The sequence below is a fragment of the Larimichthys crocea genome, chromosome XI (assembly GCF_000972845.2).
Source record: "Larimichthys crocea isolate SSNF chromosome XI, L_crocea_2.0, whole genome shotgun sequence".
Lineage (NCBI taxonomy): Eukaryota > Metazoa > Chordata > Actinopteri > Sciaenidae > Larimichthys > Larimichthys crocea.
Window position 1 is genome coordinate 15,132,766 of NC_040021.1, and position 17,631 is coordinate 15,150,396.

At 41.2% G+C, this 17,631-nt stretch overlaps 2 protein-coding genes across 5 annotated transcripts in view; both read right to left on the reverse strand.

Moving 5' to 3' along the window:
- Positions 1 to 4,681, reverse strand: part of plcb4b (phospholipase C, beta 4b) — a 64,358-nt gene extending 59,677 nt beyond the window's left edge. For 2 of the 3 annotated variants that reach the window (XM_019268685.2, XM_019268684.2), the window contains exons 1-2: positions 4,384 to 4,681; positions 845 to 890 (exon numbers count right to left, since the gene is read on the reverse strand). The gene's annotated coding sequence lies outside the window, so the exon portion shown is untranslated. The remainder of the gene's footprint in view (positions 1 to 844; positions 891 to 4,383) is intronic. The other variant, XM_019268688.2, reaches the window with a different exon arrangement.
- Positions 4,682 to 7,773: 3,092 nt separating this feature from the next.
- plcb1l (phospholipase C beta 1-like) overlaps positions 7,774 to 17,631 on the reverse strand; it is a 96,590-nt gene continuing 86,732 nt past the window's right edge. Inside the window, exon 33 of one of the 2 annotated variants that reach the window (XM_010733239.3) lies at positions 7,774 to 9,921. In XM_010733239.3, coding sequence (XP_010731541.3) covers positions 9,697 to 9,921 — 225 coding nt within the window. In that variant the 3' untranslated portion in view covers positions 7,774 to 9,696. The remainder of the gene's footprint in view (positions 9,922 to 17,631) is intronic. The other variant, XM_019268683.2, reaches the window with a different exon arrangement.

The following is a 17,631-nucleotide window of genomic DNA, read 5'->3' on the forward strand; positions in this document are numbered from 1 at the left end:
GGCCATTCAACAGACAGCCGTCATGCTACACATCACATGATTAATACGGAACATATTATAGAGAGCAATCACCTCTAAGCCCCATTACGGTCTCTAGCTCAGCATAAGGGAGCACATCGCTCATTGATAAGCAGTCACGCGACCTGCTTATCAATGAGTGATGTCTGGCTGTGGAATGGTGAACGCTGTACATCAGTCTTGTATGAAAGATACAGTGAAAAATTAGGCCTCTCACTTTCATCATTCAACACAAACTCAATAAAATGTCAGTCGTTTCCAGCTCTCAATGCAACTCGTTTGCAGTGTTGAACACTATGAAGGAAAAGGCAGCTGCACTCTCTAATGAGACCTCGACAGAGCGGCATAAAGGCAAAATAAGAGGCAGATTGATTTATGTGCTAAATATTAGACGGCGGGAAAAAATCCTCATCTTTCTTTGCTTCCTTACTGGTCACTGTTTTTGGTTTCCCCCCTGTGTTTTTGTGCATCCAGAAGCACATTAGATTTAACACTGAAACCTACGGATTATATAACCTGTCAGGTAGTCCTACAGGCAGAATGAGGCCACATGTTTCATACACATTATGCATACACTTAAATCAATTGCAGACTCAGCAATTAATATGCACTCATGAACCGGTTGCACTAGAAAGAAGAAACTAATATTGAAGAGGTTATACTTAATTCTGGGAACAGAGCTGTTTCATCAATTACTACCAGATGGTATTAGCCAGCAGTGCTGTTAGACAAAACCTAACTGGGGCTGAGTAAAAATAACTCAAAGAAAATAAATACAGGCGTAATGCAGCAGTGACCACTGGCAGTGAACAACCCAAAAACTTACCAGTTCAGCATCAATAACGTTCAGCGGGAGAAGCTCATGCCTTGGCCTGCAGAGACAAAAAAGGACATACGGTAAGAAGGGGAAGAAGAATTTCATAAATCACAGAGGCCTGAATCTGGACTTATTTGGCTGAGGTCTAAAACCTCTGCTATACAGTAGGAAGGGCAGGAGCAGAGACGAACCACACAGAGAGGCAAGCACATACCACATCGTGCTACTCGTCCCTGCCAAGGAAAACAAAGTAAATCACAATATCGACATACAGCTTTACAACAGCCTTATCTAGTCAGACTTTACCAATAAAGGCAGACATGTCGAGGGCCGGGATTCAACATGTTTTCAACATACTACCACAACACTAGGCCTGCCAGTTTCTGTGCAAGGCTTCTTCTCTGTTGGCCTATCAATCTATCTGGCTGGCTGTCTGCACTTCCACGTTCATAGATCTCTCTGTGAGGCCCTAAAACATCCGCGAAGGTGACAGCTTTGTCAAGGCCGCTGTGAAAAGAAAAAAGCACTGTGATAAAAACCTGATAACCCTATCAAAACAAAAGGGACTGGAGCTGGAGACAGCCGACCTAATCAAGACCAGACCCTCCTAATTACAAAAAAGAAGCAGCGCAAAATAAATAAAGACAGGAAACAAGCGAGGGAGCACGCCAGCCTTCAAAAAAGAAAAACAAGCAATCGAGATGTACAGTAAATTGGCAGGCAGAGAGATGGATTCCAACTCAAGTCCCACGAGAGGAAACCTCTAACCTTCGAGCAATTCAATATGATGCTGGCAAGCACGCCACTGTGAAAACATACAAACAGAGAAAACTGATTTTCTCACTTCATTGCCGTTTGGATGAAGCGCTTCAGCTACATTCAGGCTCACCATAGAAATACGAGCATCCCAGAAGAACAGTGACACAATTCATAGCCTCATCACCTAATCCATGGCTGCAACACATTCATAAAACTCTGAAACTGTAACAAACGCTAGGCTTGGCAAGACGTCGTTTAACTTCACTCCCTCAACATTATGTGCTTCTTTACTTTGCAGTTACCCTCTCTGTGACTTGAGGCATAATATTTTGTTATTCTGTCTTGCTAAACGCATAGAGATATTGAAAATATACTGCAATGTACCTTCAATGCATTCAATTCTGAAGAGTAAATTAAACTGCACCCCCGCCGCCTGCATTGCGACGAGTACACTTGCATTGCTTATACATTTCAATCTGGACACGCTGGGGTGATTTCACTCAGTTTAGAGCAAGGCTCACTGTGTATGCAGTTACATCAGTCTGATGGGAACTGGCAAGTTTGAGGAAAATATTTCTAATGAATATTTTACTTATTAATCAAGAATAACTAGAAAAGACTCTCAGAGGGGGGCCAGTGAAAACACACAAAATCAAATTTGCCAAAGAATATTATAGAATATCAGCAAATTAAATTGAAAAAGTGCAGTTTGTTTGTCAGATCATCAAAACTAATATTAGCAGATGATAATCATGATTGCAGGACAGTATTTGCAAAAACTAATAGGGATTACCATTAAAGCGCTAATCATGCAGGCATCCTATTAACAAATAAACCCAAATAACCAAATAATTCTACCAAAGACACAACACGTCTGGTCGTCTGGTCTGTAATAAAACACCTGCACCCCCTGAGTTTTAAGCTTTAAGCTTCTTAGTCCTCCACCTCTATTCATCAAAATGCTCCACAGCCCGTGTTTAAGCCACAGGTAAGGGATTGTTATTGTGTGAGGGAGGGTAATGTTTGCCTCTGTAATCACCGCTGAAACGTTTACGCAGCAATGTCAATAAGCCATGGCAGAATTAGTTTTTCTTTACATAATAGTCGTGATGTCTCATGAGCAGCAGGGGACACATGTCGGAAGGAGAGGCGGGGGGGACAACCTTCTGCAATATTACAGTACTGTAAGAGACAATGGCACACTCACTGCAGTCCCAGACCAAGAGCCTGTTGAGATTAGATACAGCGGCCAAACAAATGTTTAGAATAAACCGTAATAGATCTGTGCTGTATTTTACAAGATGGAAACAGGGTCCTCTGCAAATATGGCTCATAATGTATAAGGGGGTGTAAACAGGTGGAATAGCTGATGTAACAAGTTTGTTAACACACCATCTACACCCCTCCATCTCTTTATTTTAAAGCCTAGCCAAGTCAAGCGTAAACCTTGAACAAAAAAATAATACATTATGGGTTATTTGCACTGCAAATAGGCCTACGGAGTTACCCACATGCTATACCTGAACAAATAACCCTCTCTACCTTCTGAGTGTGTGCGATAAAACAGGTTTTGAAAACAGAAACCTTCTGTCCTTACTTTCAGCCGAGTGCAGCAATGCTGTCATTTCATTGGAATCAAGGAAAAGCCACTTTTTTTTTTTTATCTATCTCCCGCTCAATAAAAAAAAAATGAAGGGGAAGTTCCAGACAGTAAACCGACATTGATTTAACCTAGACTCAATGTCAAAGTATCAGCACTGAAATCTAATATTCATAATCCTTCGTCTCGCATTTGTTTGACGCAGGTGGACTGAGTGCACTGAAACCTGGTCAAAATATGAACATTAAATTTAGTGTATCTATATATATATATATATATATATATGAGACCAAAATCTGATCTTATGTTGACATCTTGCTGCTCAGTGGTCACATTGACTTAAAGCAGACCAAAATAAACACAGTTCTTTTTAAAGAAACTAGTGCTTTGTGGCTGTCCTGACAGTGGATCAATGACACCTTGCTGTCTGGGATGTATGCATGGCAGCTGCAGCTTTGCCAACATGACTAGCAGCGGCGGTCCTTGAATGCAGCAGTTCAACAGATTGAATTGAAATTACACGAAGATGTTTGGCAGGTCAGTAGGATGAGAATATTACAGTGCAGCAAACTACCGCATGCGCACATTAGTGTAATTATAAGACATGGAAAAAAATAAAACAAAAACAAGGCTGTGCCGCTGACTTTTATGGCTCCTGTGCAGTGTGCACCGTGCCTGTCATCGGCCGGCTGGCTCCTTATCTGTCCCGCTACAGCTAGCTCCACTGGCTAGCCTCCCAGCCGTTGGAAACATCAATAATTTCATCGCGTTTCATCAAGTTTTCAAGCCGCGGTTGTGTCTCTGTTGTATCGCGTTTTAACCTGGGAGAGAAGCCACAGCGTCGGGCAAAGCGAGACTGTATTCAATATTAAAATTGCTTTTTTAAAAAAAGGTCAATTTTAATGCGTCTGCTTTAGCTAAGCTAGCGAAGGCTACTGTCTCCAGCTGTGTGTGTGTGTGTGTGTTGTGACAGGAGAGGAGAGAGTGAGAGGAGGCAGCGACAGGATGTGTGATGTCTGAATGATGCGAGGTAGTTTTAAACGAAAGGTCCTGTGTCTCTCTACAGCATCCCCCCGTCTGTAACACACTCAATTCAACACGGTCTAGCCCACGTTTAACGGTGCAACTCTGAATGTTCCGTTAGCGGCTATGAGAGATATTTCAAACAGCTTTTATGTTTGTTTCTTACGTGATTTCGCTGTTGTGTTTTCAGGTCGGGACGGGTTTTTAAATCCAACGGCGGAAAGAAACGATGCTTTGCAGGGGTCCGGGTTTCTCTCTCTCTCTTGTCTCTTCTGCCTGTCTGTCTGTCTGTGTGTGTGTCTGTCTGTGTCTTCCAGCTGCTGCTCTATCCCGTCTCCCTCCGACTGTCTGCTCTGTCTCACTGCTTGCCGGAGTGTCCCGGTGCTCTTGTACCACTCGCCCTCCAGTGGAGAATAAACCGCCCTGACGCGCGCTGATTAGGAACCCCTCTCGAGCTAGGCAGCGCGCGCCCCCCCAGCCAAACGTGTATGCGCGTGCGCAAATATATCTATATGTGTGTGCGTGTGTGTGTGTGTGTGTATTTAAGAGTGCGCGCTATTGAGTGAATGAGTGTGCCTTGGGTTGACAGAGTGAGTCATCCAGCAGAACCAGATTCAGCTCCTCCCTGCTTTTCTAACAGCTGACTACTGTAGCCGCCATGCGTTCATAAAGACAAACACCGCCTCCCCTCCTGCTTTTTTTTGTACAATGCAACGCTGCTGCTGTTTTTTTTGTTGTTGTTTTTTTTCCTATGGAGGCTACTGTGCGTGTGTGTCTGACTCACAGGCGCTCAGTAGGGAGTTCACTGCACTTTATTTGATCTGTGGCATCATGTAATATTACTGCAGCGATGTGTAGTTTGTAGTAGATTGCAACCGAATGAATATTGTCCTGTAGGAAAAACTCTGGCTGCCAAATTCATATCAGTTCATGACGGCCATATCCAAATCAGTTGTGGTTTGTCTCTTCTTGGCTACTGTACAAAAATGTCGGACTCCATGGAAGAGGACCCGCTTTTACTGTAGATATAAAGGGCTCATTTTAAGACAAAAAATATATATTTATATATCCAGGTTATTATACACAAATGAAAACATATGAATATTAATATATTATTATATAATATATTAATATTTATATGTAATATATTATATTTATATTTAATTTCTTCAAAGAAATACTCCCAAATCTTACACACTGGACCTTTTAAGTTGGTTGGACTTCACAGACAAGCGAGACACAGATTTAAAAGAATGGTTCAAGTAGATGCAGCAGAGGCCGAGACATACTGACTTTTAGTCTCTAATATAGCCCAAGCTCCAAAAAACACTGGATCCTACAATCCTCATCCCCATAATGCAAATCAATAGTGTGTATCATTAGATACTCCCTAACACACATATTTCAAACTCAACACAGCCCCGAGTGCCAGAAATTGTAGCGTCTACACTTACCCAAAATAAACCTGACAACATCATCGGGTCAAAATAACCCTGATGACATAATCAGTGGAGTGTCTCTTTAAATGTCAATCAGTGCATGATGGATTTATTGTCTCTTGTGCCACAGAATATAAACTTGGACTCAACCTGAGGTACCATTAGATGTAGAATCACTCAGATTTCTGTGCATATGAAGACAGAATTGTCTAAAACAGATGTCTAAAGAGGACATTTTAGGTCATGGATAATGTTAGAATTACAATCAGAAATGAATTCAGAATAGATTAAGGAGGTAAGGTTTAATCCTAGCTTTATGCTAGGGTCGTCTTGGGTTAAGGATTAAGGGACGGACAAGGTTAAAATAAAGTTTAGATTAAGATAAGGAACTTAGATTTAAGGTCAAGGACTGAAAGTAGACAGTGAAGGTCCTTTCAAGTGGTACTACAGCATGTCTGTTCATGTCTACATGTGTCTATCTGTGCATGTGTGTGTGTCTGCGTATTGTACCTTCCAAGCTGCACCCTGTGGTCCTCTGCTCTTCTGCTGTCCTGGTGTGCCTCATTAAAGCCCAGTTACAGGACACCTCCTCCTCCTCCTCATACCCGCAGCAGATGGACAGACGCAGGGTGATAATATTCCTGGGAGTTTGGAAGGGCGTCACTGTTTATATAACCCAGAGAATCTTATTAAAAAGCCGCCCTCCTTCCGTCCTGAACTTGGGGTTAATTAGCTCACTTCCTAGTTGCCGGTATGCATGGAGGCCTCTGAATGGTCACAGTGGTTGTTATGGGCGACCAGGCTTGTCTTATCTCCTGTTGCCTGTTGGGATTCTGCTGAGGAGCTGAGACTGAGAAGGACACAGTGTTTATGTAGTCTGGAAAACACACACACACACACCACCACCAGCAGCAGCAGCAGCAGCACTCATATGCACTTCACACAGCTGAAAAATCATACTCTAAACCACATGGACGCAAGCTGTGAAGACACATGTACACATGGCTGCAAGGACATAGTATGCTTTTACAGAGAAAACAACAGGCGCACTCACACAATGAGTAACAAGCTTTGTCTGAAAATGCGTTGAAGATTAAAAATGTGTTATCGCTGGTCATGCTCAAAGCAAAATAGATGCTCCAGACACACTCAGTGCACACTGTAAAATTCCCTTCTACAGTCCAATGCCAAAATAAAGTGATTCATGACTTTTTAGGTCCAGGATGTATGATACAAGCACACAAACATGCATGTGCATATGCACATACTGTATATATTCACTTGTTTAGTTATGCCACGAATGATCTTGCATTGCCAGACAAAAGTCCACATTATGTTGACCATTATCAAAGCAATGACTCATAAGTCTTGTCTTTTGCTAAATACTAGCAATTCTGATTTTAGTGCTTCTCGGTCTGTCTCAGTCAGGTGGTGACCAGTGATTCAGTCATGGAAGTGCGTGAATTCATGTTCCTCTAACGGTTATTTCAAAGGTTCTGTTACCTAGGAGATGATAGGAAGTAGGTCATCAAGGCTTTCCCCCACTTCTCCCTGCCCCTGCGTCTGACATACATACCACACATATACACTCACCTACATACATTCATACGCGCCCAGTCGTCCCATAGATGCTGCCAAACACACTCTAAAACTGGCTTTGGATCAATTGCTTGACATCTTCTCTATTGTCCTTTTATTCTCTCTCTCCACCATTATTATCCAGTCTTTGTTATGTTACAAAGACTGTGGGCCAACATTGAAATCTCTATTTCAAGTGACACAATAAAGCGAGACAAGACAATTGAAGTGACACAACACAAGTGACACATTTTAAGGCAAACATAATACAAACACAACTAACAATTAAGGACTGCAAAAAAAATAATAAAAAAATAATAATAATCCTCTACTGAGGAGCTGTTTGTTAACTGAATACAAGAGGGAGATGGAAGAGCTATGAAAATAATAACAATAAAGTGATGTATGACTAATAATTTTCAAATATGTCACATATACAGACATAAAAGTTTACGATGTAAAAATAAAAAACACAACACAACACAATATCAGGTCGACCAGTGACAAATCAAAAGACACACAACTCCACTCCAGCAAAGTACAATAATAGCCACATTTATTGTAATTACAGGCAAATTTCCCTTTACACTATTTTTTTTTAAATCAACTTCATGTTTTATCCTTTATGTCATACATACATTTACATTTCCAGAGTGCATACACGTAAGATGATGAGGGGGCAGGGGGACTGTTAAATAAAGTGGTTCAAGACAAAAAAGAAGAATGTCTCACATTTCTTATGAGACACATGTCAAATACTGCTCATCACAAGCATTACTCAGTAGTGGTACTGTACTTAAAAGTGCACACGGTCTATTCAATATCAGACAGCTTCATATAATATAATATAATGGCAATTTAAACAATGATGCATTTCACACATTCAACATCAAACAAGGCAAACCTATTCAAAGGCACAGGACTCTCACATCAATATCATCTTTTTAAAAAGCATTTTATACTTACATGTCAGGTAATCCTTCACTTTCAACTTTTTTTTTCAGCTGAAATATGATTTGATATCAAATGACCCGTGAGTTAAATGGCACTGGACAGTCAGGAAGTCAAAAACACTTCCTTGTGGTTACTGAATGGACACAGTTTCCTAATTAAAGAGGAAATAGTCCAGTTATTCATTAGATCATATTAACGCTGGTGTTTGACGGATGTAAGCTGAGCGTTTGGGGTCTCTTTACACATAACTGAACTATTTCCCCATTTCAAACTACAAACTACCAATTGTGGGTGAATATTAAGAATAATGCCAGTGGGTGACACATTTCCTGTGGTCCCGGGCATCTGCTCTGTGTACTGGGGAACTGCACATACCCCTGTAGGTACACAATGAACCAGTTAAGAGGAAGGCCACTTCTATATGACAGCAGGATCCTCTTCTTCTGTTTGAATATCCCGGTTTGACTGGTTTAGTTTAAGGAGACAAACGTAAAGAGTACAACCTGTTAACTGTTGGATCTAAGAGATCTAGATCTAGCCTGGTCATCTTACTCCACAGTGACGTATCAAGCCACACTGGGTCCACACTGTTTTGCAGGTTTAGTTTAAATGTTTCAGAGAAAATAGATTTACATTTAATAAACATCTTTGCTACAGAGCTACTGTAACATTTACAGTTGTTCAAATACATGCAGATACTGTACAACACACTTTCCCTTCACTTCCTCTCTGGGCAGAAATGCCCACAAACGACGCAAACTTGTTAAAACTAGCCAAACAGAAAAAGAATGACAGAGCACTGCATAATATTACCATGCCAAATATCATACAAACCAAATAATGGTTAAAAAATTATGGGTTTTAAAACAAATTAGCAGCAACACATAGGCTTAGTTCTGTGAGAACAAAATCGAGAACCAGCAAGCCACCAGTGCCTCTGGGTTAAAGTAAAAGAGTTACATAGAGTGAGCCTTCAGTGCAAATATGTAAGGGTGAATCTAACTCTTAAAGATGGAAGCGTTAAAGGCTGAATATGCAGTGGTTCCTTTACAGTACAAGTTGACTCCACTTAAATGACAATGTCCACCATAAGTGAATTCAAAACCTTGGCAACACACACACCTCACTGACCACCACAACTGTCAATATCATGATAATAAAAAATAATAAAAAGAAACTAGTCTCTCTGTGCAATAGTTCAAGTAAGTTATTTCCTGCAAATAGTTAGTGCTTTGTAACACATCCTGTGGCCGTACCGAAAGAGACGACAACAAAAAGGGAACATATAAATACACAAAAAGTTACTATTTACATGAACAGTTTTCCAGACAAGACTGCACTCTACGCAGAGAGGACCTCTACTCACCAATTCAGGCTCAGATTTGATCTAATCCTCCCATTGGTTAAAATTAGGACCAAGGTTGGGGCAGTCTTATCCTAGATCTGTGGTCGCAAACACATCCACCAATCAGTGTCCCAGTGTGAAGCAAAACGCCGAGGTTAAATCTCTAAAGGGGAGTGTCGTAGACTCGTTCCAACGAGCCCTCCTCCATGTCGTCCTCTGACTGCGGTGCCTTGTGGTTGAGCTTCTCTGTTGTTGAGGAGGCAACAAGGTTCCCATGGACGCAATCGTCGCTAAGCTTGGCCTTGCTGCTGTCCTGAACAAACTCTTGGATCTCCACGGGTAGCCGCCGAAATTTGTCCTGGTACTCCTGGTCCAGATCGCTCTGTAGCTGTGGAGGAAGAACATAGACATCACTCAAGAATTCCTGCACAAGGAAAAAAGATAAAACTACACAAATAAATCTGTAATTTGGAATGTGTTACACATTATACATGTGATGACGTTAACAAAGACTAACGAGGACAGGGCAGATTGTGTCAATATGATCACACAACTAACTCGTATCATAGTCGTCTAGTCACACTAGCTTTACATTATCATCGTATTTCAGTGAAGGTTGTGGAAACTAAATAAGCAATGCTTTCGTTAGTTATGAAACAAAATACAAAATACAGCCAATGTTCTCTGGAGAAAGACTGAGTTGAGCTGCTCAACAGCCAACATTAAAAGGTAATGAATCCCCAGACATCAATGAGCAGGACTGTATCTAAAGCATGACCAGCAACTTTTCCAGTTTACATAAAGGCTATAAAAGCAGCACATGGATTTGGAACATATGGACAGCTAGTTTCACTTACTTGCATAAACCCAAGTAAAATAGCTCTCAAAGGAGAATGAAGTGAGGAGCACATTTTCTAACTGTTTGTCTTCCTCAATTTTAGCATTTTACTACAGCAGACATACCTTGTTAATGTCATTCGATATATATATATATGTGTGTGTGTGTATAGATATTCAGATTTCCATGCTATGCTGGTATGAATGAAAACCAATAGCTGCGTATAATTTAGAAAACCAGTGTAAACAATTCATAGTATACTTTGGAGACTAGACCAAATGAATTGTGCCGTGGAGTTTTACAGTGTTTCTCACCAAAACATTTGTACCCATGGCAATTTGTCACAGGGGACATGTAGGACATGTGTTTAAGACATGTGCATTTGTCCCTGAGAACTTTTATTTTGATTAACAGCTGCTTAACTGCATGAGTACTATTATATGTTGAACTTGTCTCTTGAAATTTGTGTTTTGCTTTACATGGAGACGTTTACAGCATAAATTGAAGTGAAGAAGGCAGAAGTTGTTGAATAAAAATCCCCCAGAAGGAGGAAATTAAATGTTTGACCCTCACATCTCCTGCTTATTTTGCGTCCCACTGTCAAAACAAAACACACGTCCCCGTGAAACTGGTGGCAGGAATTGACACCACAGGGTTTGTTTCTTAGGCAACATTAGCATTCATTTTGAGTCATGTTTCTGGCCACTGCACAAATGCTAGTCCAATATTCACTTTCTTTTCAGCTCTGTATTGATTTCCACTGAATCCTGAGGGAAATATCTCACTCCTTAGCTGCTAAATGCTCCACTGTGCACTGTGCTTTGTCTGTTTTCTGTTTGATGCTAGACAGATAGCGCATAGTGGGTTTACCAGCGCTTGTTTATCACAGCTTCCTGCCGTGTCTGGAAATGATGGTCATGACAGCAGTGAGTTTGATTAGTTATTTTGGTTGTTGTGTAAAACAAAAACAGCAAAGCTGAAAGATGCTAAAACGGTTCATGAAGTTGAAGGGAACAACAGATGTGCATCATAGTTCTCTGTGGGTTTGTCACTACTGTGACCCCTTTAAAAAAGCTTTAAAGAAACCCCCACCCATGACTGTTATCTAAAGATTATTGTCACAGGAATTCTGCTTTATTCCATAACTTAAAATAGACCGACACTCAGCGCTGAATAGGTACCTCGGTCTGCTGAGGTAGACCAGGATCCCCTCTGAATCTAAGTACTACACAATCTCTCCCCTCGCTGAGAGATAGAAAGAGAAGCTGTTTTCTCCGAGGCATAGACGCCCCCAATGATTACAGATGACAAGATTGTATTCATTTCATTGTGAGCCAATAATTGCTGTAATGCTGATTTCTCTGTTTAACTACCCGGCTGGCTCCCATGGGAGAGCAGTAATTAAAAGAAAAGCTGCTAAGATGAATGGTGTCAGAGTCTCATAGCTCAATACAGTCACATCAGCATTATGAGAGATCGAAAATACCTGCAGGTTCTGCAGAGGATTTATCTGGGATCAATATTTTGCCTGAGAGGCCTTTGTTAATCGAATAAGGGCCCACTTCAAACTCATAACCAACTTCAAACTCAAATGGGAACAAAAAAAATCGTATCTATGGACTCACTCAGGGCAACAGCTTAGGTCAGTATTGATGCTATACATCAGCAAAAAGTTTGAGACATACACACTCCTGCATGAACTTCAGATAGAAAAAGCTACTAAACACAACGCTGATATCTTCTGGATGAACCGATCTACATCTAAACTCCAATGAATACTGCGGCCATGAAAATCACAGCTTGCAGAGAGAAGCCAGTTAAAGAAATACTCATGATCATATTCGTGAGGAGAGGAGAGGCGAGGAGAGGAGAGGAGAGGAGAGGAGAGGAGAGGAGAGGAGAGGAGAGGAGAGGAGAGGAGAGGAGAGGAGAGGAGATAGAATGAAGGTCAAGGACTGCCACTCTGGCTCTTGACTTTCCAATGCTCTGCCTTCTCCACTTCAGTTTATGAGATGGTACATCCATTTCATTTGAGAGCACTGCATAGCAAAATGAGAAAACCTGATTGTTACAAAGTGCTTGACTTCAGAGCACTCCAATGCATTGCTATATAGTAAATTTGATTTGATGTTAGATCATGTATGAGTATAGGATGGGTATCAAACCACAAGAGCTTTGGAGTACCGACCGAACTGTGACCCTAGCACTGAATATCAAAAACTGGCAAGTATCAAATGTTTGCTGAAATTCTTGGAAAAGCGGTATGCAACCTTATTACTTAATCTTTGATCTCATTAAGTCATTTCCTGATGTAAATCATAATATTTTCTAACGTTGGCATATTTTGCTATGTTTGTAGTTTAAATATGTTCCTAAAAACAAAACTGATGATAAAACGTGTTGTTTTAGATCTCCCCTACATAAAACTGCTCTAGTTTTTGTGAGACTACAGCTGAGATGGTACAAATTGAGAGAATTGCATGCTGAAGGTGAAGTGAAGTTTCCTCCTTTGTCAAAGCCTGTGGAAAGGATGTTGGAGAAATAACTGTCTGGTATTGGGTAGTTTACCTCAGTTTCACAGTCTGTTGCAAAGTTAACTTAGTATTATATAAATTTAGGAAAACATTTTCACCTTGTAGAATGCATATCATCAATTCACGCTTTTCTAACATTCAACATAATCCCTAGATATAAATTTACATTTTGCCATCTGCATTTACCACTGTTTATTGTCTGTTTATTGTGTGTGCATTGAAAAAGTGAAAGTGCGAAACTAGAGTGAAATGCAGACTCAATCGGTGACATTCAACCAGTAATAGCCACTGTTGCTGTCTCTCTTTATGCAAAACGAAGGAGCTCTTGCCTTGTGTCTTTCTAATGTTTAGCGTTGTACAGCAGCAGAAGGTCACCTTCTCTGGAACATGCCTCTCTTTTTTTTTCCTCCTTTCATTCTTTCTCACTCTCCCTGCGGGTCTCACAGAGCGGACATCCAGCACATCATAACCAGATGGCTAAGGATGCACCACAACTCTTGGTCTCTCTCTCTCTCTCTCTGCTCTGCACTGCGCATGACCTACTTAGGGGTGGGACCGTCTGCACACCATGTGTGTGTATGTGTGTATGTATTACCCTGCATGCTGAGAAACAAACACCCTCTGATTAAAGCTGTCATCTTTCTCCCATCTGATGACACACTGGCACATGTGAAGGAGGTGGGAGCAGGGGGTAGAGGTGTCTGAGGGGCACCAGACAGTTTCTCAAAAAAGAAAGCATGTACAGCATGCGTGTGTCCTGCGCATATAATCAACAGCTCAGGAGTGAACACCAACGGCTGTCTGCTGGAGCTGGGGTGCTGAGCAATGACGACAACATTTTGTTGTCAGGGGTCTGAGGGGACAAAAATCAGTAAGAATGACAGAAAGATGGATGGAGTATAGCCAGCTATAGAAGCTCTTTTAAGAGCTTCTATCGCATGGCAAGGTATCTACGGCTTCATAATCACCACACCACATCTGATATCTTATCAGTTTGGCACTGAAGAGATCAGAGTAAATAGAGCGAAGGCATCAGAAAAACTCGTTTCTCAGGCTTGCTGAATCTGATGTGCTATGTTTTGGTTAATTTTTGTCATTGACTGAACTGAATTCTGATGGGGGACATGACAAGCATCAACATTTGAAACCATAATGAGGTCAATTGTGATTCTTTAAAACTATACAGTGTTGTAAACACTTCATTTGATAATAATAATAAAAAAAAAGATGTAAGAATGTGTTCATTTGCCTGCTTATTCTCTGTATGCCTTTGTTGCGTGTACTCTGTGTGTTTCATGCTTACATACATGTGTGTATGTGTGTGTGTCTATGTGTAAGTGTGGTCCAGTTCCTGTTTGGACACCAAGTAGCAGCAGCACTTATCTAGCCAGCTTTTAAATCTGTCTCTCATCTCTGAAGACCTGTCATCTGTCAACAAACCACATACACACACACACACGCACACACACACGCACACACACTTCTGTCTTTCTTAAAATACAGCACTCAATGACCTTCTTCACCAGCTGTCCTCGTTTTGAGAAGCTATCAAGGGAAGCAGAGAAGGCCTCCAAAGAGCCAAATTAATTCTTTGCTTTGAGCTGTGACATAACGCCTGCTGCAGCACCGCAAAAAAAAAGCCTTCAACCAATAATGCATAGCTCCGCATTTACATAATGGACAGCTATGTTAACTGTGGTTAGTCGTACGGTAAATCAGGAAGTAATAAGTGAGATAATTTGTTTAGGCTAGCTGTTGCTGCTCCTATTTAATGTGTTCAAACCAATCTGAACATCCTTTATGACTTGGATGATGATGTTTATAGGTGTGTGTGTGTGTGTGTGTGTGTGTGTGTGTGTGTGTGTGTCCTGACCTTGAGATGTACTGCATATCTAAGCCCAATTAGGCTTAACCAAAGATCCCATATCCAAGAAATGAGACAGGGTCATAACCCTGTCAACATTTCAGGCCTTTTAAAGAAAAAGGCGCTTCGCCGTGCAATGCATATATGTGTGTGCGTGTGTGTGTGTGGGGAAGAAGGAGAGCAGCAAGGACAGAGAGCGCCATTCCTTCATTTACATTCTTTCCACTGTATTGGTCATAAGTATGAAAATGAACTGCGGCAGGCCAATGCAAGAAAATGAACAACGCGGTTAATGAAGGAGAGAGATAGAAACAGCCACTAATCAGAACAGACTGCAGGCTCCTTTTCCATCTATTATCCCTCTTTATGTACAGTGTGTGTGTGTGTGTGTCAGTGCCCTTCCCCGACTCCACTGAAATAATTCATCTGTTGCTTTGCAGGAGTTTTTCTTAGATTCTTCTCTTCAGATCGAGGAATTTGAAAAAAAAAAAAAGAAAAACACACACACACACACACACACACACACACACACACTCTTGCATACCTCCACCATGCATGTAGAGTAGTAAGCATTTCCCCTAAAAGGATTGGTTCAAAAGGGTAGGTTAGCTATGAAATGTGCTTGGCGGTATCTTGATATTTTTAAGTCATATGTGGATGCTGGAAGATGCTACATGCAGCATTCTTTAATCATTTTGTGTATGATTGAGAAATGAAACATGATAACCTCGTGTAATTACTGTGGACAAACAATTAGACTGTAAACAAACATATTATTATCTTATAGTCAATCCGGCACATCCGGCAGACACGGCATAAGTCCAATACACCCTGTCCTTTTAGATGTTTTGGTTTCCAAAGTCCAATACACCCTGTCCTTTTAGATGTTTTGGTTTCCACTAACTCCTGAGTGAAACATCTTTTTAGCTTCTGCATGTTAACAAGTTCACCATCTGGTTGCTAACTTCATATGTCTGCCATTTGGTACTGAACAGGTAGCATACAATGAGTTTCAAAGAGCTCTTTTAAGCAGCCGTGTCTGCTGCTACAAGAAACAAGGATGATGAGAGCGGTGAGCAGCAAGGTTCAGGGTCCCATAATTCTCTGTCTCTGTCACTACAAATGGCTGCTTTCACATTACACATAGTCATTTGATCTATTGTTAATATATACATATTAACAATACACATTTGATTAGTGCTTCTTTAAAAACCTGCTGCTTGCTGTCACAAAAGTTGTTAGACAATGTTACCATTTTTTAGGTCCCTCTCTTTCATTTCAATGAAGGGCAAACATGCATGAATACAATTGTTTTCTTTTCATGAATTTTCTCTTGTTACAGTATCTGCTATTGCAAGGAATCCTTAAAACAGCAACACCCTCATGTCGTAAAAGCAGGCCAGAAAATATGTTTGTTTCAAAACCTGTAGAGGCTGGAAACTTCCTTTAAAAGATCGCTGTCCTCACCTCTTATAAAACATGACTCATGCCGAAGCCAGAAAGCTTAAAACTATACTGTAGATGGGACACCTTCCAGCAGGAGTTCAGCAATGAATGTTCCTTAGACAGAGCATAACCCTGGAGAGCTTCATTAGCACATGTGGGTATACATAATGAACACTCATGCACTGATCTAAAATAGCAGCTCTCATAATGGAGCAGAAGAGTAACCAGGCTTGCAACATGTACGTGCATAGACAATAGATTTTACTTCACTGTCTGTGTTTTGCACTCAGTGTTCCCTTTGGGTATTGTGTGTGTGTGTGTGTGTGTGTGTGTGTGTGTGTGTATGGGCACAAGTACATTATTGATGTAAACCCGCCAGGCAGGGATGATGCAGATCAAAGTCTGTGATGAGGGAACATAGCGGCCCCTCCTACATCCACCATTGAGAGAGGAAGACATAGAAAGGAGCCAGAGGAAGAGAAAAGGTGGCCACACACTTCCTTTTTCACTTCCAGACCGCCATGTCTCCTCCAACCTGTTTGCTTCCTCCTCTCTTTATCCCTCCACCACCACCACCAACCACACCCCCCCGCCGGCACCCACCTCACCTCTTTCCTGCTGCTTTATTCCACCTCCAGTAACCGTCCCTGGGATTGCGTCATGAGGACTCAGTTCCAAATTAACAGATTGCAGAGAGTCATGAAGGGTAGAAGAGGATATGAGAGGTGGGGAGAGGGGAGGGGGGGGCGGGTTTCCATGACGACCGCACAGGACTCCTGCTTGTGGAACGAACGAGTGTGTGCATGTGCATATATGTGTAGTGGTGTGCGTTGGTTTAAGGCTCGCACAGTGGGGAGACACCATCACATTTTTTTTCTCTTTTTTTCTCCTTTTCATTCAAGTGAGAGAAGATCAGAATCAATACTACGCACATTCACACCACTCGCACACACACCAACGCACGCTGTTGTGAAACATATTGCCATACCACTCTTTCATACCCTCTTTCACAGCCAAAAAAGGTGTGTGTGAAGGGATGAAGAGTGCAGATGAATTATAACATGGCCTGGTAAGTCTAGTCCAATCATAAAATCTTAATTTTCATTGGACATCCATCTTATTTGTCCTGTCTGGTTCAAGAATCCAACCACATATGAACAAGTTACATGTACAAAGCTTAAAGCTGAAGCATAGTAGCTCCTACATGAGGAAAAAATCCCTAGAAGACAAAGTAAAAGTTTTGTAAGGGCAGACCTTTGAATCAAGAAATTACAAGTTTTCCAATAATCTCTCTCTCACTTTGGCCCGCTCACTCTGAGTTGTCAGAACATGAGAGTGAAGTCACAATAACAAATATAAAAACATCATCACGATCAACACGAGGCGTGAATAATTAAAGGTGGACATATGGCAATG